The sequence below is a fragment of the Anolis carolinensis genome, chromosome 6, assembly GCF_035594765.1.
Source record: "Anolis carolinensis isolate JA03-04 chromosome 6, rAnoCar3.1.pri, whole genome shotgun sequence".
Lineage (NCBI taxonomy): Eukaryota > Metazoa > Chordata > Lepidosauria > Squamata > Dactyloidae > Anolis > Anolis carolinensis.
This window is the reverse complement of record NC_085846.1, coordinates 20,277,884-20,302,085: the sequence shown is the minus strand read 5'-3', so window position 1 is coordinate 20,302,085 and position 24,202 is coordinate 20,277,884. Positions and strand designations below refer to the sequence as shown.

The window sequence follows — 24,202 nt, the reverse complement described above, 5'->3', positions numbered from 1 at the left end:
GTCCAGAGAGAATGCTTCTGGAACATGGCCATACAGCCTGGAAAATGCACAACAACCCAGTGATCCCGGCCATGAAAGCCTTCGACAACACATATTTTGGATTAACTCAAGAAGGAATCTACAATCAATCAGAAACCCAATAATCTGCAATCAATCAGTAATTCAAAATTTATCTGGCCCCTGTCCTAAACTTTAGACCAGGTGTCCCCAAACTATGGCCCGGCCCACGGGCCAGATGCTTAATATTTACCTGATTCGGAACAAACTGGCTCCAGTGGTTTTGTTGACTGCAGCACAGGGGCATTCATCAAAGGGGGAACAGAAGCAACAGAAGGATCTAACAAGGAGAAAGAAACAGAAAAATTCCCATTAGCTGGGATCGACCTTTGGCGGATCTAATTATAATTATACAAGACAGTCAACAGTGGAAATATCTGTGCATTAATAAGGACACTAAGCAAACTTGATGGAAATTGAGGAAGATAGACAGGGTAAACATGGAGAGATAATCAGTTCATACAGTCAAGGATAGGCACAGAACAAGAATGGGGTACACATCGTCTTCCAAATGCCGGTGGTCTCCAACTCCAAGTGGTTTTAGCACAGCCAATAATGGAGGGTTATGAAAACATAATCTAACAGCATGGAGGGGCGAAGCATATGTTGCCCATGCATGCTGTAGAGTAAAATTGGACTTACCCCGAAAAATCTAGAAAGTCAGACTGTGAGGAAAGAAACTGAAGATAGATGTTGCAGGAATAAAGAAATGGATGGAGAGTAGTTACCAAATGCTGTCCTGAGATTTAGGTGGAAATTCTAACAACACTGGAAGGGATACAAAAATCATGGTAGAACAAATTTTACTGTAGCAGTCATTTCTAACTTACTCTTTTTGGTTGTTCCAGTTTGGGGATGTTTTTGAGGCTGCTTCTTTTTTGCCTTTATACCTGAGTTAGACCAAAAGAAAAGTCATTATTGATTCTGAAACTGGAGCTACCATTTCAAGCTAGGTTCACTCACATGTAACATCATCCAAATAGAATTTTGCCTATTGCAAATCAGTTAAAAACACTGTTGATTATTGGGTCAAACTTAAAAGTATAGCAGACCCTTGATGTCCACTAGGGTTATTTCTGGGCTCTCCCATGGATATCAAAATCAGTGGATGCTCAAGTGGCACAGTAAAATCAAGTCATTTTTAAAAATGGTAAAATAAAGATTTGATTTTTTTTTATTTTGGGGGGGGGGATATTTTTCCTTTAAAAATGTTTTCAGCTTTCTATGTGTCCATGCAAAATCCATGGATGTGGAAGGCCAACTATATATCAACTATATAAAAATTGCCCTATGTAAATGAAATAAACAGCATATGTGAATTGAAATGAGCCACAGTGAATTGGAATTGGAAGAGATTCATATTTAAGCATATAGTCCAACCATTCTTTTCATGGACAACCAGATTTCTTTTCTTCAACTTGTTGTCAACTGGGCTTTCTGGCACGTTGCTCCAAAATAAGCCACAATTCATAACAAGGAACAAACACAAAACCAGGAATTCCCTTATGCCAATTCTGTACTTGTGTTTTAGACAGACAGGAATTACAGAGCTAGCAGGGTGATGGAGCAAAACATAATTGCCTTTTAAACCAAAGATCTCAGGTTATAATGACACCTTCAGTTCTAGCAAGAAAAAAGCTGGAAGACACTGGCTGATGTGTCTTGATTATTTCTGGTAGACATTTGAAATCTAAACTGAAATACAATACAATGGAACCCAGTAGTTGACAATCTGAACATTACCCAGTTTAAAAACACTGTTGAGTCTTTGGTTTCGTTTCATGTAGGATAAACAGGGCCGGTTGGACATATGAGGCTGCTGACGCGGCGGCCTCGGGCGCTGGCCGCTAGGGGCGCTGTCGAGGTGTCGACAGCAGCCCATAGCGCCACAGCAGAGATTGCCCAATTCTCCCTTAGTTCCTGGACGCGGCCGCAGCTCGCCCTGGCGACCTGCGGCCGCGTCTAGGAAGGGAGAATTGGGCGATCCCTGCTGTGTGCACGCACACAGCAGAGATCGCCCAATCCTACTTTACTTCCTGGACGCGGCTGCAGCTCGCCCTGGCGACCTGCGGCCGCATCTAGGAAGGGAGAATTGGGCGATCCCTGCTGTGTGCACGCACACAGCAGAGATCGCCCAATCCTCCTTTACTTCCTGGACGCGGCTGCAGCTCGCCCTGGCGACCTGCGGCCGTATCTAGGAAGGGAGAATTGGGCGATCCCTGCTGTGTGCACGCACACAGCAGAGATCGCCCAATCCTCCTTTACTTCCTGGACGCGGCTGCAGCTCGCCCTGGCGACCTGCGGCCGTATCTAGGAAGGGAGAATTGGGCGATCCCTGCTGTGTGCACGCACACAGCAGAGATCGCCCAATCCACCTTTACTTCCTGGATGCGGCCGCAGCTCGCCCTGGCGACCTGCGGCCGCGTCCAGGAAGGGAGAATTGGGCAAGGAGGAGGCAAGTGGACAATATCAACAGAAAGGAGGAAACCATGAAAATGAACAAAATCTGGCAAACATCATTTTAAAACTCTAAAATCAGGACGGTAAATAAAGAAACACACTCTGAAAAAGGGAATTCCAGACATGAAACAACCAGGTAACACCTCCCAACAAAGGATTCCCACAGGTAGGAATCAGCCAGACCTTGAAGCTGCAAGGCTTTTCACTCTAATCAAGGTGATTAATTGCAACATTCACACTTGCCTCCAACAGACAAGAATTCTTTCTCCCACCCTGGACCTTCCACAGATATATAAACCTCTCTTGCTTAGTTTCCAACAGACCTCACAACCTCAGAGGATGCCTGCCATAGATGTGGGCGAAACGTCAGGAGAGAATACTTCTGGAACATGGCCACGCAGCCCGAAAGACATACAACAACCCTAAAGGGTAAATGTTTTCCTCCTGACATTAAGTCCAGTCATGTCTGATTCTGGGGTTTGGTGCTCATCTCCATTTCTAAGCCAAAGAGCCAGCCTTGTCCGTAGACTCCTCCAAGGTCATGTGGGATGACTGCATGGAGCGGCGTTACCTTCCCGCTGGAGCAGTACCTATTGATGCACTCACATTTGCATGTTTTTGAACTTCTGGGTTGGCAGAAGCTGGGGCTAACAGTGAGGGCTCACTCTGGTCCCCCAATTCAAATCTGCTGCGGCCTTTCAGTCCAGAATTTCAGCAGCTCAGCGCTTTCACACACTGTGCCATTAGGGGATATTATTTCCTAAAGGTTGTGAATATACAATATTTCTGATTGGTTTTTTTTTGTCTGTTAGAGGCAAGTATGAATGCTGCAATTAGGAAAAATGATAAGGATGTAAAGACCTTGCAGCTTTAAAGCCTGGCTGTTTCCTCCCTGAGTGAATTTTTTGTTGGGAGGTGTTAGCTGGCCCTGATTGTTTCCTGTCTGGAATTCCCCTGTTTTCAGAGTGGTGTTCTATGCGATATGTTATGTGCTTCTGCCGTCTGTGGCCGTGAGAAAACAGAGCATTTACCAGACTTTGATGATGGGAATACTTTGTTGGGAGGTGTTAGCTGGCCCTCTCACGATATATTGAAAACATTGACTACAAAAATGCGTTGGATAATCCAGAACATTGGATAAGCGAGTGTTGGATAAGTGAGACTCCACTGTGATTACTACATAGCATTACTATGCATGGAACTACTTTTTCTGTCAAATTTGTTGTCCAATATGATGTTTTGGTGCTTAATTTGTAAAATCATAACCTATTTTGATGTTCAATAGGCTTTTTCTTAATCTCTCCTTATTATCCAACATATTTGCTTATCCAACGTTCTGCCGGCCTACTTATGTTGGATAAGTGAAACTCTACATGTTTAATGTTTAATCCCTTGTTTTGGGAGTTGTAGTTGGTGACTGAATGTTTTGTTAATTAATTAATTGAGTAGGGAGTTGTAGTTGCTGGGATTTATAGTTTTAATAATTATATATTATATATACTAGTTGTGCCCGACCACGCTTTGTTGTGGCGAAGTATGGTGGTATGGGAAATAAAGTATTGAGGAACTTGTGGTAGTTAAGGTAAAGGGTAAACATGTTGTCGAAGGCTTTCATGGCCGGGATCACAGGGTTGTTGTATGTCTTTCGGGCTGTGTGGCCATGTTCCAGAAGTATTCTCTCCTGACGTTTCGCCCACATCTATGGCAGGCATCCTCTGAGGTTGTGAGGTATACCTCACAACCTCTGAGGATGCCTGCCATAGATGTGGGCGAAACGTCAGGAGAGAATACAGCCCGAAAGACATACAACAACCCTAAAGGGTAAATGTTTTTCCCCAGACATTAAGTCCAGTCATGTCTGATTCTGGGGTTTGGTGCTCATCTCCATTTCTAAGCCAAAGAGCCAGCCTTGTCCGTAGACTCCTCCAAGGTCATGTGGGATGACTGCATGGAGCGGCGTTACCTTCCCGCTGGAGCAGTACCTATTGATGCACTCACATTTGCATGTTTTTGAACTTCTGGGTTGGCAGAAGCTGGGGCTAACAGTGAGGGCTCACTCTGGTCCCCCAATTCAAACCTGCTGCAGCCTGTCGGTCCAGAATTTCAGCAGCTCAGCGCTTTCACATGCTGTGCCATCAGGGGATATTATTTCTTAAAGGTTGTGAATATACAATATTTCTGATTTTTTTTTGTCTGTTAGAGGCAAGTATGAATGCTGCAATTAGGAAAAATGATAAGGATGTAATGGCTTTGCAGATTTACAGCCAGGCTGTTTCCTCTCTGAGTGAATTTTTTGTTGGGAGGTGTTAGCTGACCCTGATTGTTTCCTGTCTGGAATTCCCGTTTTCAGAGTGGTGTTCTTTGCGATATGGTATGTGCTTCTGCCGTCTGTGGCCGTGAGAAAACAGAGGATTTACCAGACTTTGATGATGGGAATACTTTGTTGGGAGGTGTTAGCTGGCCCTGATTGATTCATGACTGGATTTCCCCTGCTTTGCTACACCCATTACAATGGTCCACGCTGGCGTGGCACTTCTGAAGGACAAGAGTTCACTTCCTGAGAAAGGAAGTGTCTATTCTCCTGGGGCTGCGTTCTCCCAAACAAAACTGATCTGAAGCTAGTCTGAAGTCTGAAAAATCTTCTGAAGAGATATCATGACCAGGAAACCTTTGTGTAGTACTTGTAGACTAGAAATAACAAAAAAATTAAAATTGTTGCAAAGTTTATTAAAATATTTATTTATTAAAATGCAAGATTGGTGTTAATTCTATGTAATGTTACTATATGAACATAATGTTGTTAATAAACTTCTGGTTGTAAGGTAAACTCTTTTATCCATTCTATTCACCTCTACCTTTTACCTTTTATTTCTCGGTGATTGGGTTTTTTTTGGGGGGGGGGGGCACCAAAATCCTGTTTCGCTTACACTTGAAAATTTCCTTGGGCCGGCCCTGAGGATAAATAAGGCATTTGACGCTGCAAAAATTCCACTGAGCCTTTGTAGCCTTGCATGATGCTGAATTTCTCAAGGTCAATGCTGTTTGTGGCCATCAGGAAATCTTGAATTTTCTTAATTCTCAGACCGTCTTTGTACTTGGTGAGTAGGTCACTGACTAAAGACAAAACTTCTGGTAATGCTACCAGAGCAGAGGGAAAAACATACAGATGTAAATTTCAGAAAAGCAATCAAAGATAATCCTGTGCACCAAACCAATCCAGATATGGCCACAATAGTTTAGTTCATATGTAACAAAAGTGAAGAACCTCATATTTTAAAATCCTTAATATGAGAGATACCCCTTCATGCAATTGCATTTTAAAATTGTGTAATCCCAATGATTTAAATGCTTATAGTATATTATGAGGTTACATAAAATAAAAAATATTAGGTTCCATAACTCCAATTAAAGCTTTAGGCATGTATAGTAGATTATATAGTAAGTGGTCTGTTGGACAAGGAACGTGAGGTTAAAATGTTGAGGGTTGGTATGATGTTTGGTTGAGTGGTTAAAAGAGGCAATTTACAATTGAGTTTTGAGCAGCTGGTATTTGATATGATTTCCCCAAAATGCCCAAAATGAACCCCAGTTAAGGTCGTCAGACAGACAGACACATTTACTGGTGGTACATCTGTTGCAATACACAACGGGTGTACTGAATTATAAAATTATACTATAAATATATAATTAGGTAAAAGTAAAGGTTTTCCCCTGACATTAAGTCTAATCGTGTCCAACTCTGGAGGCTGGTGCTCATCTCCATTTCTAAGCCAAGGAGCCAGTGTTGTCTGTAGACACCTCCAAAGTCATATGGCCGGCATGACTGCATGGAGTGCTGTTATAATATATATAATTAAATATAAATAAATTATATTTTTGACATTAATACTTAAAATCAATGATAATATAAACTACAATTAAATATTTGTAAATACCCAAGAGGGTGCCTTTAGATGAGAGATAAACATCTATGTAAATAGAGGAACGCAAGACTTATTGTCGAATGACCATCAGAGTACAGACATAACGCATGAATAAATTTAGATTCTTATTTGACAGATACACCTTCAGGTACTATAGGTTTGACAACAAAACTGCAAAATTTGAAGCATGGCTATAGTCTCATAGTGGGAGTTTTCTAAAATAAATACTAAACACAACTAACAATTCCCATCCAGTTCACAAACCGTAATAGCATAAATGAGAGCTGCTCATAAATCACACTACTATACCTAGGGCCTGGTTTGTTGGTTCCTTCGCATGGTTCGGCACACTCACACTGGTAGAAGGTAGAGAGACAGCTGTAAGAAAGAAAAAAAGGATTCCTGCAAAAACCAGTCACCAGTCTTATTTTCAAATGGAAACTGGAGGAGACCCCGGAAAAAGACCTGTGGATTCATAAATTAGAAGAAATACAAAATATGGACAAGCTTACATTCCTTTTGAAAGAAACGAGAGGAAAACCTGTGAGAAGGACAAATTGGAGTAAACTGGAAGAATATGTTAAGAAATAATTTGAGTTATGTTGAATATGTTTAATAACTTTGCTTAATTGGAAAATGATAGTTTTGAATACAGTGTTATAAAATAGATATTTGAAGAATGGAAGTTATTACTTCCCCCTTAGAATGATGTTCCCTGAACTTTGTTAATCCCTATGGTGTTTAATCCCTATTCTCTGTTTTCACCCCCCCTTTTTTTTCTCTCTTTTTTCTTTTCTGTTTCTGTATATTTTTTGCACCCATCCCCGCTTTTAAATGTGCACTGTATTTGAAAATAATAAAAATTATTTTAAAAAAAATAAATCACACTTCTATACCTAGGGCCTGGTTTGTTGGCTCCTTCACATGGTTTGGCACACTCACACTGGTAGAAGGTAAAGAGACAGCTATAAGAAAGAAAAAAAGGATTCCTGCAAAAACCAGTCACCAGTCTTATTTTCAAATAACTCAATTACACTTGAATCTAACTGGAAATGGAGAAGCGGACATAAAGCTGTGAGAATCAGCGAGCTTTTTCTAGTCCAGAATAAAAGGATCTCAACATAATGGGTCAAAGGCAGACTCTTATTCAGAGCTACACAGGACACTCATGAAATGAAGCTTATGATTAGATTACTCTTTGGACAATCTCTTCCAGGAGCCCAAAACATAGGGGGGAACTCAAATTCCCCTTTTCCATCAAAGCTCTTTCTTCCTTCTGAAGAAAAGTGGCAAGTCACAAGAAAGTCTGATGCTCTTCTAACTTGGCAAGCAGAACAGCACCCTTCTGTGGCTGGAACCCAGCACAAGCCTCCAAGATGCCAAAGATGGGGAAAGCCTATATAAACCCCTATCTTTGTAGAATTGTCTGTCTTGTCAGTATATAAATGACATTAAATGTTTGCCGCATATGCATCCTCTGTTATCCACCCTGAGTCCCCTTCAGGGTGAAGGGTGGAATATAGATACTGTAAATAAATAAACATTTAAACTTAATACAGTATATTACTGTGTTATAGAAAAATATCTCAGGCAACCTTACCTGAATTTGTTGACCTCGGTTTCTTAGGCTCAACATTTGTGTGACCAACAGAGAAATTAGTATCAAGAGAAGGAGTACAGCTGGAGGTACTTTCCAGAGACAGGACTGAAATAGAGCCAATGCAGAATGGTTCAGAGAAAGCCATTGTTGTGGTGAATCTTGGAAGGTGTACTTATAGAGGAAAGTGGCCTGGCATCCCCAAAGATATAATAGGTATGTTCATTCTCCATCAGTGGAGAAATTTTATGGTGTGGCAAACAAGATGTCAGTTCTCAAAAAACATTAGCCATAGTTCATCTCTCATTGTAACTGCAGTACATATATCGTTCTTTTTTCTTGTTAGACCCCACTGAAAGAGATAACTCCTTCTTCACTGAACAAGAACTCCCATCCATAGCAGAGGAATCTATTTGCATCCATGCCACCTATCCTGATTTGAGCCTCCTGCTCCATAAAGGTAAATGTTTTCCCCTGACATTAAGTCTAATCGTGTCCAACTCTGGTGGCTGTTGCTCTTCTCCATTTCTAAGCCAAAGAGCCGGCGTTGTCCGCAGACATCTCCAAGGCCATGTGGCCGGCATGACTGCATGGAGCACCATTACCTTCCCGCCACAGCGGTACCTATTGACCTGCTCACTTTTGCATGTTTTTGAACTGCTAGGTTGGCAGAAGCTGGGGATAACAGCGGGAGCTCACCCCACTCCCCAGATTCCAACCACCGACCTTTTGGTCAGCAAGTTCAGCAGCTCAGCGGTTTAACCTGCTGTGCCACCAGGGACTCCTGAACCATACATGGGAAAAAAGCCTCGACCATAGGAGCTGGTAATTCTCATCACATACACAGCAAATTTTGGGCTACTGTGGCTAGTGCATTGTGCCTTTCTGCATGATTTCCTCCAACAGGATTTAAGAGTAATCAGTGTTATTTTACGGATAATGAAATGGTCTTTATTTATTCTACCTAAGCTTGCACAGTTTAAAGCAGTGGTTGCCAACCTTTGGGCCTCCAGGTGTTTTGGACTTCAGCTCCTACAGTTCCTAACAGCTGGTAAGCTGGCTGGGATTTCTGGGAGTTGAAGTCCAAAATACCTGGATTCCCAAAGGTTAGGAACCACTGGTCTAAAGCAAACCACTGGCAGACATTTCATCTGGCACCCTTCCCTTGATAGGTCTTCTAATAGAAACTTTGTAGGAGGAGAAGAAAGGCAGATTGGAGTCAACGTTCTTCTCTCAAAAGTTCAATCACAATTCTCATTGACTACTTGGGAAAAGCAACCCAGTGTAACTTTGCATGCACCATGTGATGTAATACCCCAAAACTTCCCAAATGTAGCATGAACTAAATGGATCAACTGAAGGACAGTTACTATGTGACTCAGAACATCAAAGGCAACCTTACCGGAATTCGTTCTTGTTAGACCGTCGGGTTCGGAGTGAGAGCTATATCCAGAGAAATCTGAGTCCAGAGACAGATCTGAACCAAAGGGACCTAACAAAAATACAAAATTACATTGTGTGAAACACACCTTACTGCTTACACAGGGCACACTGAAATGTTTTTCAGGAGTCCTTATGACTGGCTTATTTCGTTTATAGAATCTGCTGACTCCTTAATGAAATCTCTTCAGTGGCTTACATCATAACCATTATGAAACACTAGGTTGCTGTGAGTATTTCGGGCTATATGGTCATGTTCCAGTAGCATTCTTTCCTGACGTTTCACCTGCATCTGTGGCCGGTATATTCAGAAGTCTGTTGGAAGTGAGGCAAATGGAGTTTGTATATATCTGTGGAATATCCAGGGTGGGAGGAAGAACCCTTGTCTGTTTGAAGCAAGTCTGAATGTCGCAATAAGCAAGCTTGATTAGCATTGAGTAGCCTTGCGGCTGCACAGTCAATCACCAAGGGTATTTGCATGGAGCTAGCCTGCTGTTGTTGCCTGAAGGCATCCTTTGTTTGGGAGTTAACTGCCACTTGATTGTTTGCTGTCTGGAGTTCCCTTGTTTCTGAGCGGTGTTCTTTATTTACTGTCTTGATTCTGGTGTTTTTCAATACTGATAACTAGGTTTTGTTCATTTTCATAGTTACCAGCATTAAACACACCAAAATCAAGACAATAAATAAACAAACACTCTGAAACAGGGGAACTCCGGGCAGCAAACAATCAAGCGCCAGTTAACACCTCCCAAGCAGGAGATACCTTCAGGAAACCAAGCCCAGGCTACCTCTATGCAGATAACCTCTCTGATTGACTTTGAAGCTTCATGGCTACTTAATACTAATCAAGCTTACTAACTGCAACATTCACACTTGCTTCAAACCGGCAAGGGCTCTTTCTCCCACCCTGGACATTCCATAGATATATATACACTCCATTTCCCTCACTTCCAACAGACCTCTGAAGATGCTAGCCACAGATGCAGGCAAAATGTTAGGAGAGAATGATGCTGGAACATGGCCATACAGCCTGAAAAACGCACAGTAACACAATGATTCCAGCCATGAAAGTCTTCGACAATACATTATGAAACAGCTGAAACAATGAAAAAAAGATATATTTCAAAACAACACAGAAAACATAACAGCTATCAGCTGGAAAATGTCTACATAACATATATATTTAAATGAAACAGTCTCCGCTTTTCAACAGAGTACTTAACAGAGTCTGCTATTGGGGAGGGGGGGGCGATATTAAGGTAGCCAATCCATGCAAGATAATACTGTGGCTTTTCATTAACTGTGTAGCAATCAATAAGATGGTCACTCACAATCTCAAGAAACTACTGGACATTTGCAGAGCAAAACTAAGTATCCTAATCATAAGAAACAAATTATTTCAAGTGGTATGTTACTAACAACACCATTGACAAGTTTTGGTAGACATAGATTACAAGTAGGTCCAGTTTGCATGGTACCTCTGAGTTAAGGCCAAAGAAAGGAAATACTGTAAAAAAAACCCAGCCATATGGGATTGTTGAGTACCACATCAAGTGCCAAAATCCCACACTCATGGCAAAAATCTCACTTAACTTATTCATACTTGTCTGCCAACCAGGCAGATAAAGTCTATGCAGCCTTGACTATGCCCACAACAAAGCTTGGTAATCCATAAACACAAAGGGAATGGGGGACACAGTAACGATATGACAGTATTTGGCTTACATGGCTGAAGGCGGACGAGACAATTCCGATGCCTATTCGTGTTTAGCAGAAACAGGTCAGGGACATCCTTCAAGCAGGACAACACATCTTGGTATCCGTGCTGTGTGCGGAATGCCTCCAAGTCAAATCCGCATCTCTTTCTGAGGACCCTTTTTAGCGAACATACTTTGATACCACAAGGAAAACTCTTGAGCACATCCCGAATTAGCTTTGAAGCAGCCGGCAGATCTGTAAGAAAAAGCATTGAACTTCAGTACTCACATCTAGCGTATCCATCAAGAAAAAAGTACACTCAAAATTATGAGGGAAGTGGGTGGGTAAAAAAACTTGGCTATATATAATGAAACCAATGATGGCTACACCTTCATTAATACTGCAAAATCCAAACATGCTTATAGCCTCATGTTAAAGTTTTCTCTGAAAAACAAACAAACAACACTAACAACTCCTGCTCCATCACATACACAAACCACAACAGCACAACTCAGAGCATCACACTGTTTCACCTGGGACATATTTTGTAGGTTGCTTCACATGGTTTGGGTCACTTTTGCATGTGTAATACAAAGAGCTAGCTGTAAGAAAGAAAGAAAAAAGAATCCTGTAAAAGTTGTAACTAACCTTATTTTCAGAACTCAGACTAATGTACAAACAAGTTGTATTTGGACGTAACTGGAAATGGGGAAGCAGTCACAGAGGTACATAGAACACACAAGAAGTGAGGCTTATGATTAGTGGGTTGCTGTGAGTTTTCCAGGCTGTATGGCCATGTTCCAGAAGCATTCTCTCTTCACATTTCACCCACATCTATGGCAGGCATCCTCAGAGGTGTGAAGTCTGTTGGGAACCAAGCAAGTGGGTTAATATATCTGTGGAAAGTCCAGGTTGGGAGAAAGAACTCTTGTCTGTTTGAGGCAAGTGTGAATGTTGCAATTGACACCTTGATTAGCATTTAATGGCCTTGCAGATTCAAAGCCTGGCTACTTCCTGCCTGAGGGAGGAATCTTCTTGGGAGGTGTTAGCTGGCCCTGATTGTTTCATGTCTGGAATTCCAGTTTTCAGAGTGTTGTTCTTTATTTACTGTCCTGATGTTAAAAGTTTTTATAAATACTGGTAGCCAAATTTTGTTCATTTTCATTGTTTCCTCCTTTCTGTTGAAATTGACTACATGTTTGTGGGTTTCAGTGGTTTCTCTGTGTAGTCTGACATGATGGTTGTTAAGGGCGGTCCAACATTTCTGTGTTCACAAATAATATGCTGTGTTCAAATTATTCTGGAAACAAGGGAACTTCTGACACTCAGGGGAATTCCCGACATGAAATAGTTAGGGCCTCCCAACAAAGTATTACCTCAGGCAAGACGCAGCCAGGCTTTGAAGCTGTAGGGCCATTAAATGCTAATCAAGGTGATCAACTGCAACATTTTCACATATCTCAAACAGACAAGAGTTCTTTCTCCCAACCTGGACTTTTTACAGATACATAAACCCCATTTGCCTAGTTTCCAACAGACCTCACACCTCTGAGGATGCCTGTCATAGATGTGGGTGAACGCCAGGAGAGAATGCTTCTGTAACATGGCCATACAGCCCAGAAAACTCACAGCAACCCAGTGATTCCGGCCATGAAAGCCTTCAAAAACACTTATGATTAGTGTTTGGACTACCGCTCCCAGAATCTTCTGCCAGCACAATCAGCGGCAGTCCCAGCCAGGGCATTCTGGAAGTTTAGTTCTGATTCAGTTTAGACACTGATGATCAGTTCTAAAACTGCTTACTTCTAATGTCTTACGTCAAAAGAGATATCCAATGTAACTCTGACCTCACTGTGAGATTTAAAACTTCAAGCCCTCCCAGAAATATTATGCCCTGAATGGGCAACTGCAGGACATACGGTAGTACCTACCGTGTTTCCCCTAAAATAAGACCTCCCCAAAGAATAAGACCTAGTAGGGGTTTGGGGGGATTGCCAAATATAAGGCCTCCCCTGAAAGTAAGACCTGGCAACTAAGGCTGCAGCAGAGTTCCATTGGGAAGCATGGCTGCAGGGCTAAAGCAGCACTCATTCATACACACCGGAGGGAGGGAGAGAGGCGGCTTGAAGAACCTTCCGTGGCTGCTGCTGCGCTGCCGTTTCTTCCTTCGGAGACAAGGCTCCGTCCTGGCCATGCTCCCTTTGCCCCCAAGGCTTCTGATTGGCTCCTGGAGCCAGGGCAAGGGAGGGTGGGAGGGAAGGAAGAGGGCTTGAACACCCTTTCCACTCGTCCTTAAAAGGTACAGGACGTATTGGGATTCTCCTCTCATCCTTATTCCTATCCTATGCCATGAAACTTATTATTTTATACTATTATTCTATTACCATATTATTATCATCATATTCTGTTACTATTATTATATCCCATTATTATATTATCCTATTAATGTATTTTATATCATTATATTATATTTTCTATTATTATTATATCATTATATTATTATTCTATTATATTTTCATATTATTATATTATTATTTTGTTATTATTATATTCCATTTTATATTATCCTATTAATATATTTTATATCATTCTATTCCATTCTATTATTCTATTATATTATCCTATTATTATTATATTATTATGCTATTCTGTTATTATATCCCATTATTATATTATCCTATTATTATATTATCTCATTAATATATTGTATATCATTATATTATTATTATATTATCATATTATTATTATAGTATATTATATTGTTCATCATTCATGACTACATTGAAACTAGAATAGAGAGAAATCAGCGTGGAAACCTTGTGAAACCTAAACTGCAAGAGGTACCATAGATTGTTGTATATGTAAATAATGGTAGTAACAAGAAATTCTTGATAGGATTCATAGTTTGTCTGGTTATGCTGGTTTGTGATGACAACTACTTTACAGTATATAATAAATGTTCATTTTGTTGTTCAACAATAAATGTGAGCTCTTCTTCATGGAAAAATAAGACATCCCCTGAAAATAAGACCTAGTGCATCTTTGGGAGGAAAAATTAATATAAGACCCTGTCTTATTTTCGGGGAAACGGGGTATGTGACCCAGAATCTCAAAGGCAATCTTACCAGAGTTTGTTCTTGTTAGATCCTGGGTCGAGGATGGTGAGCTCCATGTAGAGAAATCTGACTCCACAGACAGATCTGAGGCAAAGAGACCTGACAAAAATTACAAAGTTACATAGTGTGAAACAAACTTGCCTGCTTCCACAAAACACAATGAAACCTTGTTTGATTCATAGTATCTGTTGACTCTTTAAAATATCTTCACTCTCTTCATAAACATTATAAAACAGTTGAAATAATCAAGATATATTTGTAAACTGCATGGCAAACAAAGCAGTTAGCAGCTGGGAAATCTGTACAAATCCATTCATTTTCAGCAAGTATTTCAAATTGCTTCATCTCTACTTCTCAGTAATCAACAGAAACACTAAGGTGGCCAATCCATGAAATTGACTAATTCTGTAGCAATTAATAAAATGTTGACTCAAGATCTCTGAGATCTACTGGAGATTTGCAACAACACTTTGTGTCCTGGTCATAAGGAACAAACTATTTTCTAGAGTTACGTCGACAACAAAACTTTTGGCAAGGCTTGGTAAGATTACAAAGAAGATCCGGTTTTCATAGCACCCCTGAGCTGAAACTAAGGAAATACTGTAACAAAAACTATCCATGTGGCATTGTTGATTAACTTTTCATTTTTATGATCTCAATGCTATTGTAAAACTGTAGCCAACCCCTCACCTCCACAATTGTAGTTATGTGACTTCAGGTTGATTCTGAATTGGGGTTTCTTGGCAAGACTTATCCAGAAGAAGTCGGCCATTCCCTTCCTTGGAATCTCAGAGGAAGCCTTGCCCAAGATCACTTAGAGCAGTGGTTCTCAACCTGTGGGTCCCCAGGTGTTTTGGCCTACAACTCCCAGAAACCCCAGCCAATTTACCAGCTGTTAGGATTTCTGGGAGTTGAAGGCCAAAACATCTGGGGACCCAAAGGTTGAGAACCACTGACCTAGAGGTTTCTTTGGCTGAATGGGGATTCAAACCCTGATCTCTTGGAGTCCTCGTCCAAAACTCTAATCACAACACTGCATCAATTCCTCCCTTTTATATAATCAAATATTATTTTCCATCCTGTACCTTCAGGAATCTGTACAACATATTCACAGGTTTTCTCTTGATATCTGACTATTAGCTCTGGCAGTTCATGTCCCAAGAATTCCATGATGTTCTTGTAGCCTTGGGCAATGCTGAACTTTTCCATGTCCACTGCATGCTTGGATAGCATGAATTTCTGGATATAGCTAATTCTCAGTCCCGATTTGTACTCCGTTAGGAGGCTGATGAGCAAATCCAAGATGTCTGCAAGAGCTACAAAAAGAACAAGTCATAAATCAAAATGCCTACAAACGTGGATCTCAACTCAATATTCCACTTATTATTATTGTTTATCATATGGACATGGGCACCCCCAGGAGCTTAGCCAATAATGAATGAATTCTTCCCTAACTTAGACACCAACTGGAGTGTCTGAAGACATTCTACATAGTAATAATAATAATATATCTTTTTTTATACCCTGCCTCCATTTCCCTGAAGGGACTCGGAGTGACTCACAGAAGTTCTCCAAGTGCCACATATAAACAACAATACATAAGTATACACACAGTGACATCAATATAAAAACAACAATGCACATAACATTGTAAAAATTATAAAATTATAATATTTCCTAAAATGCAGTAGAACCTGTGGATAAAACTGGCTATCTGCAGTAACAAATTAAAGTGCAGAGTGGCACAGTCGGTGGATCCTTGCTGGAGCCCTTGCTGATATCTCTCTCTCATCATTTAATCCACACACAATATCCAAAAGTCCCTTTTTTGGGGTGCATTTTCACTCTCAAATCAATGCAGTTTGACACCATTTTAACTGTCACAACTCTTTGTTATGGAATCCTGTGAGTTTCAGTTTTATAAGGTGTTTAGCATTGGCTGACAAAAAGTCTAGTTCCTCAGCTAGTTACAAATACCAGGAAGGCATAGCATTGGGCCATAATAATTAAAGTGGTATTACACTTTAATTAATTCTACAGTGTAGATGTACCCAGATCGTGGCTGCTTATACCACCATGCTGGCGCATGTCCTCTCCTCCTTTCTTCTGTCAGGCCAGAGACACTATGATGGCAGTAATTTGGGCAATCAGGAGACCTATTCTGAAAATGAAGATGACAACCATCTGCATACAGCTATGAATCCTACCATGTCAAAACCTTAGGCATACACATTTTTTTAATTGTGTCAGAAGCAACTTGAGAACATACTGTAAGTCGCCACTGGTGTGAGAGAATTGGCCATGTACAGAGATATTGCCCAGGGGACGCCCAGATGTGTTACCATCCTGCTGGGAGGCTTCTCTCATGTCCCTGCAAGCTAGAGTTGACAGACGGGAGCTCACCCCATCTCATGGATTTGAATAGACAACCTTCAGGTGAGCAACCCAACCATCAGCCATCCAGCCAGCACAAGGGTTTAACCCACTGCACCACTGCAGCCAGTCATGGCAGTTAAAGAGGTGTCAAACTGTACTAGTTCTATACTGTAGATGCACCATCTGAAAATCACATACAATATCATACTAAAAACTAAATTGGGCTGCCAGAATCCAAATTTGGCTGCATTTACTTGTTTCTCCTCCAACTTGGTCTTCATCTCGCAGGTTCTCCACTTCTCTTTCTGATGTTTCCAATCCATTCCCTTTTTCTCCTTCCAACCAACAGTCAAGACGGAAGCCCTTTGCAATCTTCAAAACTTGTTGCCGTGAACGCCTTTCCACAACCACAGCATTCTTCATATCAGCCACTAATTCCTTGAGCGTATGATATCCCTGAAGAGCGATACGAGGGTAGTAACCATGCAGCTGATGGAAGGCCCCAGAAAAATTCTCAAACCTGATGCCTTGGGGGTTCTGAAGCAGTAGTTCCACTACACGGCGTTTTAAGTTATCAGCATCTCCTTCCTCCAAGGCCATCAGCCCTGAAACAAGATGAATAAATATATCAAGACCATATGCGCGGGCAGAGTGACTAGAAGATACTTATTCTGCCTCATGTAGCTTCACATTCCCTATCTCTGAGGCTTGGGGATAAATAAGTTCACCATAAAGGAACACAAGTAGAACTCGGAAAGCTAAGAGCCTGCGCCTGCCTTCAGACTTTTGATGCTCACAGAGAGCAGGATACGCTTTGATTTAGCATTTTATATATTCAGTGGGTGTTTCATCATCTTGTTGCTACTTACTCTGAACTCTCCTGATTGGGAGTCCATGGGTGAATCTACACATCAGAATTAATGCAGTTTCACACCACTTTAACTGGCATGGCTTGGTATTATGGAATTATAGGCGTTGCAGGTTTTGCAATGTCTTTAGCTTTCTCTTCCAAAGAGTGCTGGTGTCTCACTAAACTATAACTCCCAGGATTCCATAGCATGGAGCCTTGGTGGTCAAAGTGGTGTCAAACTGCATTAATCCCGCAGTGTAGATGCAGCTTGTCTCACTGGAGAGCGAGGTTAAAATCCTGTTTTTGGCCCACTGTGTGGCCTTGGGCAAATGATACTCTTTCAGCCTCAGAAAACTCTGTTTTGTTTTGTTTTTTTCCCCGTGTCAGAAGTGACTTGAGAAACTCCAAGTCACTTCTGGTGCAAGAGAATCTGCTTTGAACTGGGTTACCTGAGTCCACATTGCTATAGAATAATAATAATAATAATAATAATAATAATAATTATTATTATTATTATTATTATTATTATTATTATTATTATTATTATTATTTATATACCGCCCTATCTCCTCAAGGGACTCAGGGCAGTTTCCAACATAGCAAGAAACCAGACAACAACTTAAAACCATACAACAACAAAACATAATACAATAGTGAACATAAGTACACAAAACATACACATCAATTAACCACAGACTAAAGAACTAATAACAAAATACTCCATCATCAGGCCAAGATATGGCGACCAGGGGTTCCACATTGGGGTGGCCAACTAACAGTATGGCATATATATAATCCAGTTCAATGTGGTTTTTATGCAGCTGTGTGGAAGGGGCCTGAGTTTCCACTGCCAGATAATCTGGGATAAACAAATAATCTGGGATCAGATCCTGGAATAGCGAGGCAGTGTGAAAGGAGCCCTAGAAACCCAGCACATGTCTCATGAAGGAAAGACACAAAGCATGCATTTCCCTACTTCACTATTTTTACCTTGAGATCTGATCAACTACATCAACTGTATTTCTATTCCAAAAATAATTCTCATTTCTGACCCAATTCCAAAGAATTCTATGTGACCCTAAGCTGGCATACAGTCTGTTGATTTCAATGGGCTTTGAGCGCAAAAAAGGTCTCACAATGCTACTTGGCACATGCATACTTAAAAGTAAGCCTCGCGAGTTCAGTGGAACTTATCTATATATATAAAAGAGTGATGGAATCAGGGCACCGGACAAAACAACAAAACTACAGGCCCACCCAACCTCAAAATTTGACAACACAACCCATCATCCATGCCTCTAGGTTGATACAACAAAAAGAAAAGAAAAATAAAGTCCTAATTAGAGGGAGAGCAATAATTGTTTTTATCCAATTGCTGCCAGTTTAGAGGGCTAATCTCTGCCCACTTGGTCTCCTAGCAACCAACTCAGCCAAGGGACAGCCAGGGTTCAGTTAGGGGACAGGCAGACTTAGACCTCACTTAGGCCTCTTCCACAGATTATCTAATTTGCACTGGATTATATGGCAGTGTAGACTCAAGGCCCTTCCACACAGCTATATAACCCATTTATAATCTTATATTATCTGCTTTGCACTGGATTATCTTGACTCCACACTACCATATAATCCACTTCAGTGTGCATTTTATACAGCTGTGAATAAGGGGCCTCATATAATCCAGTTCTAAGCAGATAATATAAGATTATCAATATACAGTAGAGTCTCACTTATCCAACATAAACAGGCCCGCAGGATAAGTGAATATGTTGGATAATAAGAAGGGATTCAGGAAAAGCCAATTAAACAACAAATTAGGTAATCGTTATACAAATTAAGTACCAAAACATCATATTATACAACAAACTAGCTGTGCCTGGCCACACGTTTTTCCTAATTGCAGCATTCATACTTGCCTCCAACAGACAAAAAAAACACTCAGAAATATTGTATATTCACAACCTTCAGGAAATAATATCCCCTGATGGAGCAGCGTGGTAAAGCGCTGAACTGCTGAACTTCTGGACCGAAAGGCCGCAGGTTTGAATTGGGGGAGCGGAGAGAGCCCCCACTGTTAGCCCCAGCTTCTGCCAACCCAGAAGTTCAAAAACATGCAATTGTGAGTGCATCAATAGGTACTGCTCCGGTGGGAAGGTAACGCCGCTCCATGGAGTCATCCCACATGACCTTGGAGGAGTCTACGGACAACGCCGGCTCTTCGGCTTAGAAATGGAGATGAGCACCAACCCCCAGAGTCAGACATGACTGGACTTAATGTCAGGGAAAAACATTTACCCTTTACCTTAACTACCACCAATTCCTCAATACAGCAGAGTCTCAGTTATCCAACACTCGCTTATCCAACGTTCTGGATTATCCAACTCATTTTTGTAGTCAATGTTTTCAATATATTGTGATATTTTGGTGCTAAATTCGTAAATACAGTAATTACTACATAGCATTACTGCATATTGAACTACTATTTCTGTCAAATTTGTTGTATAACATGATGTTTTGGTGCTTAATTTGTAAAATCATAACCTAATTTGATGTTTAATAGGCTTTTCCCTAATCCCTCCTTATTATCCAACATATTTGCTTATCCAACATTCTGACGGCCTGTTTATGTTGGATAAGTGAGACTCTACTGTACTTTATTTCCCATACCATCATACTTCGCCACAGCAATGCGTGGCTGGGCACACCTAGTTCCTAGATAAATGAGTCCAAGAGGGCAGCGTACTGTAGAATAACACAACTAGGATTTACATTACACAGCCAATCAAAAGAGAATTTCTTGTTGTCTTGGTTTTTAGGCCTGTTTCTGGTAGACAGATTCAGAAAAATGCATTGGGCAGATTACGTCAGCTAGCAGGTGGTGACTACAAGACGCTGACAGGCATATATTCTGTATCTCAAAAACTAGAGTTGATAGGTGAAAACTGGTGCCATTTTCGGAACCAGCTAGTCAAATATACCCAGGAACAGGGCTAACATGTGAGGCAACAAATTGTGTGGAAAAGCACTCTGCCTGTGAACAAGAGCACTCTTTTCTCTAGTCTTCCAGAAAGAAACTCCAGCAGCCAGAACAGCTTCTGGAGCTGATTTGGATTAACCACGTGGCTGTTTAATTGTTGACTCCGGAGAACTCTGACTTCCTAATCAACGTACCAGCACAATCCCATATTTTGCACCATGATCTCTTATCTAGAACCGAACCACTGAACCGAATGAGGATTACTTCTGGAAAGCCAGAGGGTGGCACTTTTGTTGCAAGGACTTTGTTGTTGTATATCTTCGGCCCCTTTTGACACTTTCATATAATCCAGATTATCAAAGCACCTAATCCACATTATCTACTTTGAACTGGATTATATGAGTCTACACTACTATATATTCCAGTTCAAAGCAGATAATCTGGATTTTATATGCCTATGTAGATGGGGCGTTCATATCATTTCCAACTTGTTGCAACCTTATGAAGTACTGTAGTCCTGGCAAGGAGTTATAGTTTTGCGAGCTCTCTGCCAAAGAGTGCTGGTGCCTCACTAAACTACAAATCCCAGAATGCAAAGCATTAACTGCTAGGGCTCAATGTCACAGAACCATGGGACCTGTAGTTTCCCAAGTCTTAAGCTTTCTCTGCCAAAGAGTGCTGGTGCCTCACCAAACTACAAATTCCAGGATTCCATAACATTGTCTGCCACGACTCAACGTTACACAATTGTGGGGCTTTTAGTTTTGCAAAGTCTTTAGGCTTTTCTGCAAAAGAGTGCTGGTGCCTCACCAAACTACACATCCCAGAATTACAAAGCATTGTTAGGGCTCAGGCTCAATGACACAGAACCATGGGACCTCTAGAATCATAGAATAGTAGAGTTGGAAGAGACCTCATGGGCCATCCAGTCCAACCCCCCACTAAGAAACAGGAAATCACATTCAAAGCACCCCCGACAGATGGCCATCCAGCCTCTGCTTAAAAGCCTCCAAAGAAGGAGCCTCCACCACAGGAGAGAGTTCCACTGTCGAACAGCTCTCACAGTGAGGAAGTTCTTCTTAATGTTCAGGTGGAATCTCCTTTCCTGTAGTTTGAAGCCATTGTTCCGTGTCCTAGTCTGCAGGGCAGCAGAAAACAAGCTTGCTCCCTCCACCCTATGACTTCCTCTCACATATTTGTACATGGCTATCATGTCTCCTCTCAGCCTTCTCTTTTGCAGGCTAAACATGCCCAGCTCTTTAAGCCGCTCCTCATAGGCCTTGTTCTCCAGACCCTTAATCATTTTAGTCGCCCTCCTCTGGACGCTTTCCAGCTTGTCAACATCTCCCTTCAACTGCGGTGCCCAAAATTGGACACAGTATTCCAGGTGTGGTCTGACCAAGGCAGAATAGAGGGGGAGCATGACATAGTTTCCCAAGATCTTTAGCTTCCTCTGCCGAAGAATGCTGGTGCCTCACAAAAGCACAAATCCCAGGACTCCAAAACATTGGCTGCCAGGGCTCAATGTTATAGAATCGTGGGGCTTTTAGTTTTGCAAAGTCTTTAGGTGCCTGATTAAACCATTGCAAGTAAAACTACTCATTCATTCAAGGAACCCTTAGCGCCCATCCCGAGGAAGACAAACCAGATGCCGACCTGCTCCACTTAGCGAAGAGAGGCGCCGAAAATCCAGCGGCACTTTGGGGAGAAGCTCTCCATTCGAATCGAGTGAGGCTTCATCTAGGCTGACTAGCTGAAAAGAGTCACATGACCGGGCTTTCCCTTTGCGGGGAAACGAAACTTTGAAAAGGCAGCTGGCCTGACCCAGCTGTGCTCATGCGTCCTCATGCTTGACTGCTTGTTTTGCTTCTATTTCTCCCAAATCTGTGAGTGTATCCACATTCCACGCTGTAAAATTCATACACTTTGCAGCACTGTGCTGTCCAAGGTTTTCATGGACAGAATCACTGGGTTGTTTTGAGTTTTCCGAGCTGTATGGCCATGTTCCAGAAGCATTCTCTCCTGAAGTTTCACCCATATCTATGGGACATCCTCAGAGGTTGTGAGGTCTGTTGGAAACTAAGCAAGGGAGTTTTATATATCTGTGGAAGGTCCAGGGTGGGAGAAAGAACTCTTGTCTGTTGGAGGCAAGTTGTAATTAATCACCTTGATTATCATTAATGGCCTTGCAAGCTTGATGTCCTGGCTTCTTCCTGCCTTCGTTCGGAGGCGTTAGCTGCCCCTGGTTGATTCATGTCTGGATTTCCTCGGTTTTCATAGTGTTTTTCCTTATTTACTGTTCTGATTTTAGAGTATTTTAATACTGGTAGCCAGATTTTGTTCATGTTCATGGTTTCCTCCTTTCTGATGAAATTGTCTACATGTTTCAGTGGCTTCTCCGTGTAGTTTGACGTGGTGGTTGTTAGAGTGGCCCAGCAATTCTGTGTTCTCAGATAATATGCTGCGTCCAGGTTGGTTCATCAAGTGCTCTGCTATGGCTGACTTTGCCGTTTGGGTTTGGCCCCTTCCAGACAGCTGAATAAAATCCCATATTTTCTGCCTTGAACTAGAATATATGGCAGTGTGGACTCAGATATCCTAGTTCAAAGCAGGCATTGTGGGATTTTCTGCCTTGATTCTGAGTTATATGGCTGTGTGGAAGGACTGAGTTATATGGCTGTGTGGAAGGATTGCCATGTTTGGGCAATACTGCGTTTGGTGATCCCTATGCAGACTCGTCCACAGCTACATGGTATAGGGTAAACTCCTGCAGAGGTGAGAGGATCCCTCTTGTCCTTTGCTGAGCGTAGCATTTGTTGGATTTTCCTTGTGGGTCTGTAGATAGTTTGTAGGTTGTGTTTCTTCATCAGCTTGCCTATGCGGTGAGTGGTTCCCTTGATGTATGGTAAGAACACTTTTCCTCTGGTGGATCTTTGTTCTTCTTTTTGTGGCTTGTTCTTGGCCTTGCAGCTCTTCTGATGTCCATGGTGGATTATCCATTGGCCTGTAGAGCCCAGTTTAGGTGGTTCAGTTCACCTTGGAGGAGGTGGGGTTCGCAGATTCTTTTTACACTGTCTGTCAGGGCTTTGATTGTGCTTCTTTTTTGACTTGGGTGATGATTAGAGTTTTTATGAAGGTATCTATCAGTGCGTGTAGGTTTTCTGTAAACTGTTTGGCCCAATTGTTGATTGGGTTTGCGGATGACTAGAACATCTAGAAATTGCAGTTTTCTTCCTTTTCTTTTTCCATGGTGAATTGAATGTTTGAGTCAATGCTATTGAGGTGGTCCAGGAACTTGCTGAGTTCTTCTTCTCCATGGCTCCAAAGGGTTAAGGTGTCATCCACATATCTGAACCATATAGTAGGCTTTTTTTGTGCTATTTCTAGATAAGAGGGGTCCTCTAATCTCTGCAGGAGTCTACCGTATACCATGCAGCTGTGGACAAGTCTACATAGGGTTCACCAAACACAGCATTGCCCAGAAATGAATCAAGGAACATGAAAGGCACTGTAGACTAACTCAACCAAGGAAGTCAGCCATAGCAGAGCACTTGATGAACCAACCTGGACACAGCATATTATCTGAGAACAAAGAAATGCTGAACCACTCAAACAGCCACCATGTCAGACTACACAGAAGCCATTGAAATCCAGAAGCATGTGGACAAGTTCAACAGAAAGAAGGAAACCATGAAAATGAGCAAAATCTGG

At 41.6% G+C, this 24,202-nt stretch overlaps 1 protein-coding gene across 1 annotated transcript in view; it reads right to left on the bottom strand.

Moving 5' to 3' along the window:
• Positions 1-22,323, bottom strand: part of LOC103279780 (uncharacterized) — a 30,056-nt gene extending 7,733 nt beyond the window's left edge. Inside the window, exons 1-14 of the mRNA XM_062957219.1 lie at positions 22,148-22,323; positions 16,922-17,272; positions 15,377-15,607; positions 14,301-14,390; positions 11,709-11,777; positions 11,203-11,430; positions 9,440-9,529; positions 8,041-8,145; positions 7,337-7,405; positions 6,750-6,818; positions 5,481-5,655; positions 1,801-1,850; positions 888-947; positions 251-337 (exon numbers count right to left, since the gene is read on the bottom strand). Coding sequence (XP_062813289.1) covers positions 251-337; positions 888-947; positions 1,801-1,850; positions 5,481-5,655; positions 6,750-6,818; positions 7,337-7,405; positions 8,041-8,145; positions 9,440-9,529; positions 11,203-11,430; positions 11,709-11,777; positions 14,301-14,390; positions 15,377-15,607; positions 16,922-17,267 — 1,669 coding nt within the window. The 5' untranslated portion in view covers positions 17,268-17,272; positions 22,148-22,323. The remainder of the gene's footprint in view (positions 1-250; positions 338-887; positions 948-1,800; positions 1,851-5,480; positions 5,656-6,749; positions 6,819-7,336; positions 7,406-8,040; positions 8,146-9,439; positions 9,530-11,202; positions 11,431-11,708; positions 11,778-14,300; positions 14,391-15,376; positions 15,608-16,921; positions 17,273-22,147) is intronic.
• Between the last annotated feature and the right edge of the window lie 1,879 nt (positions 22,324-24,202).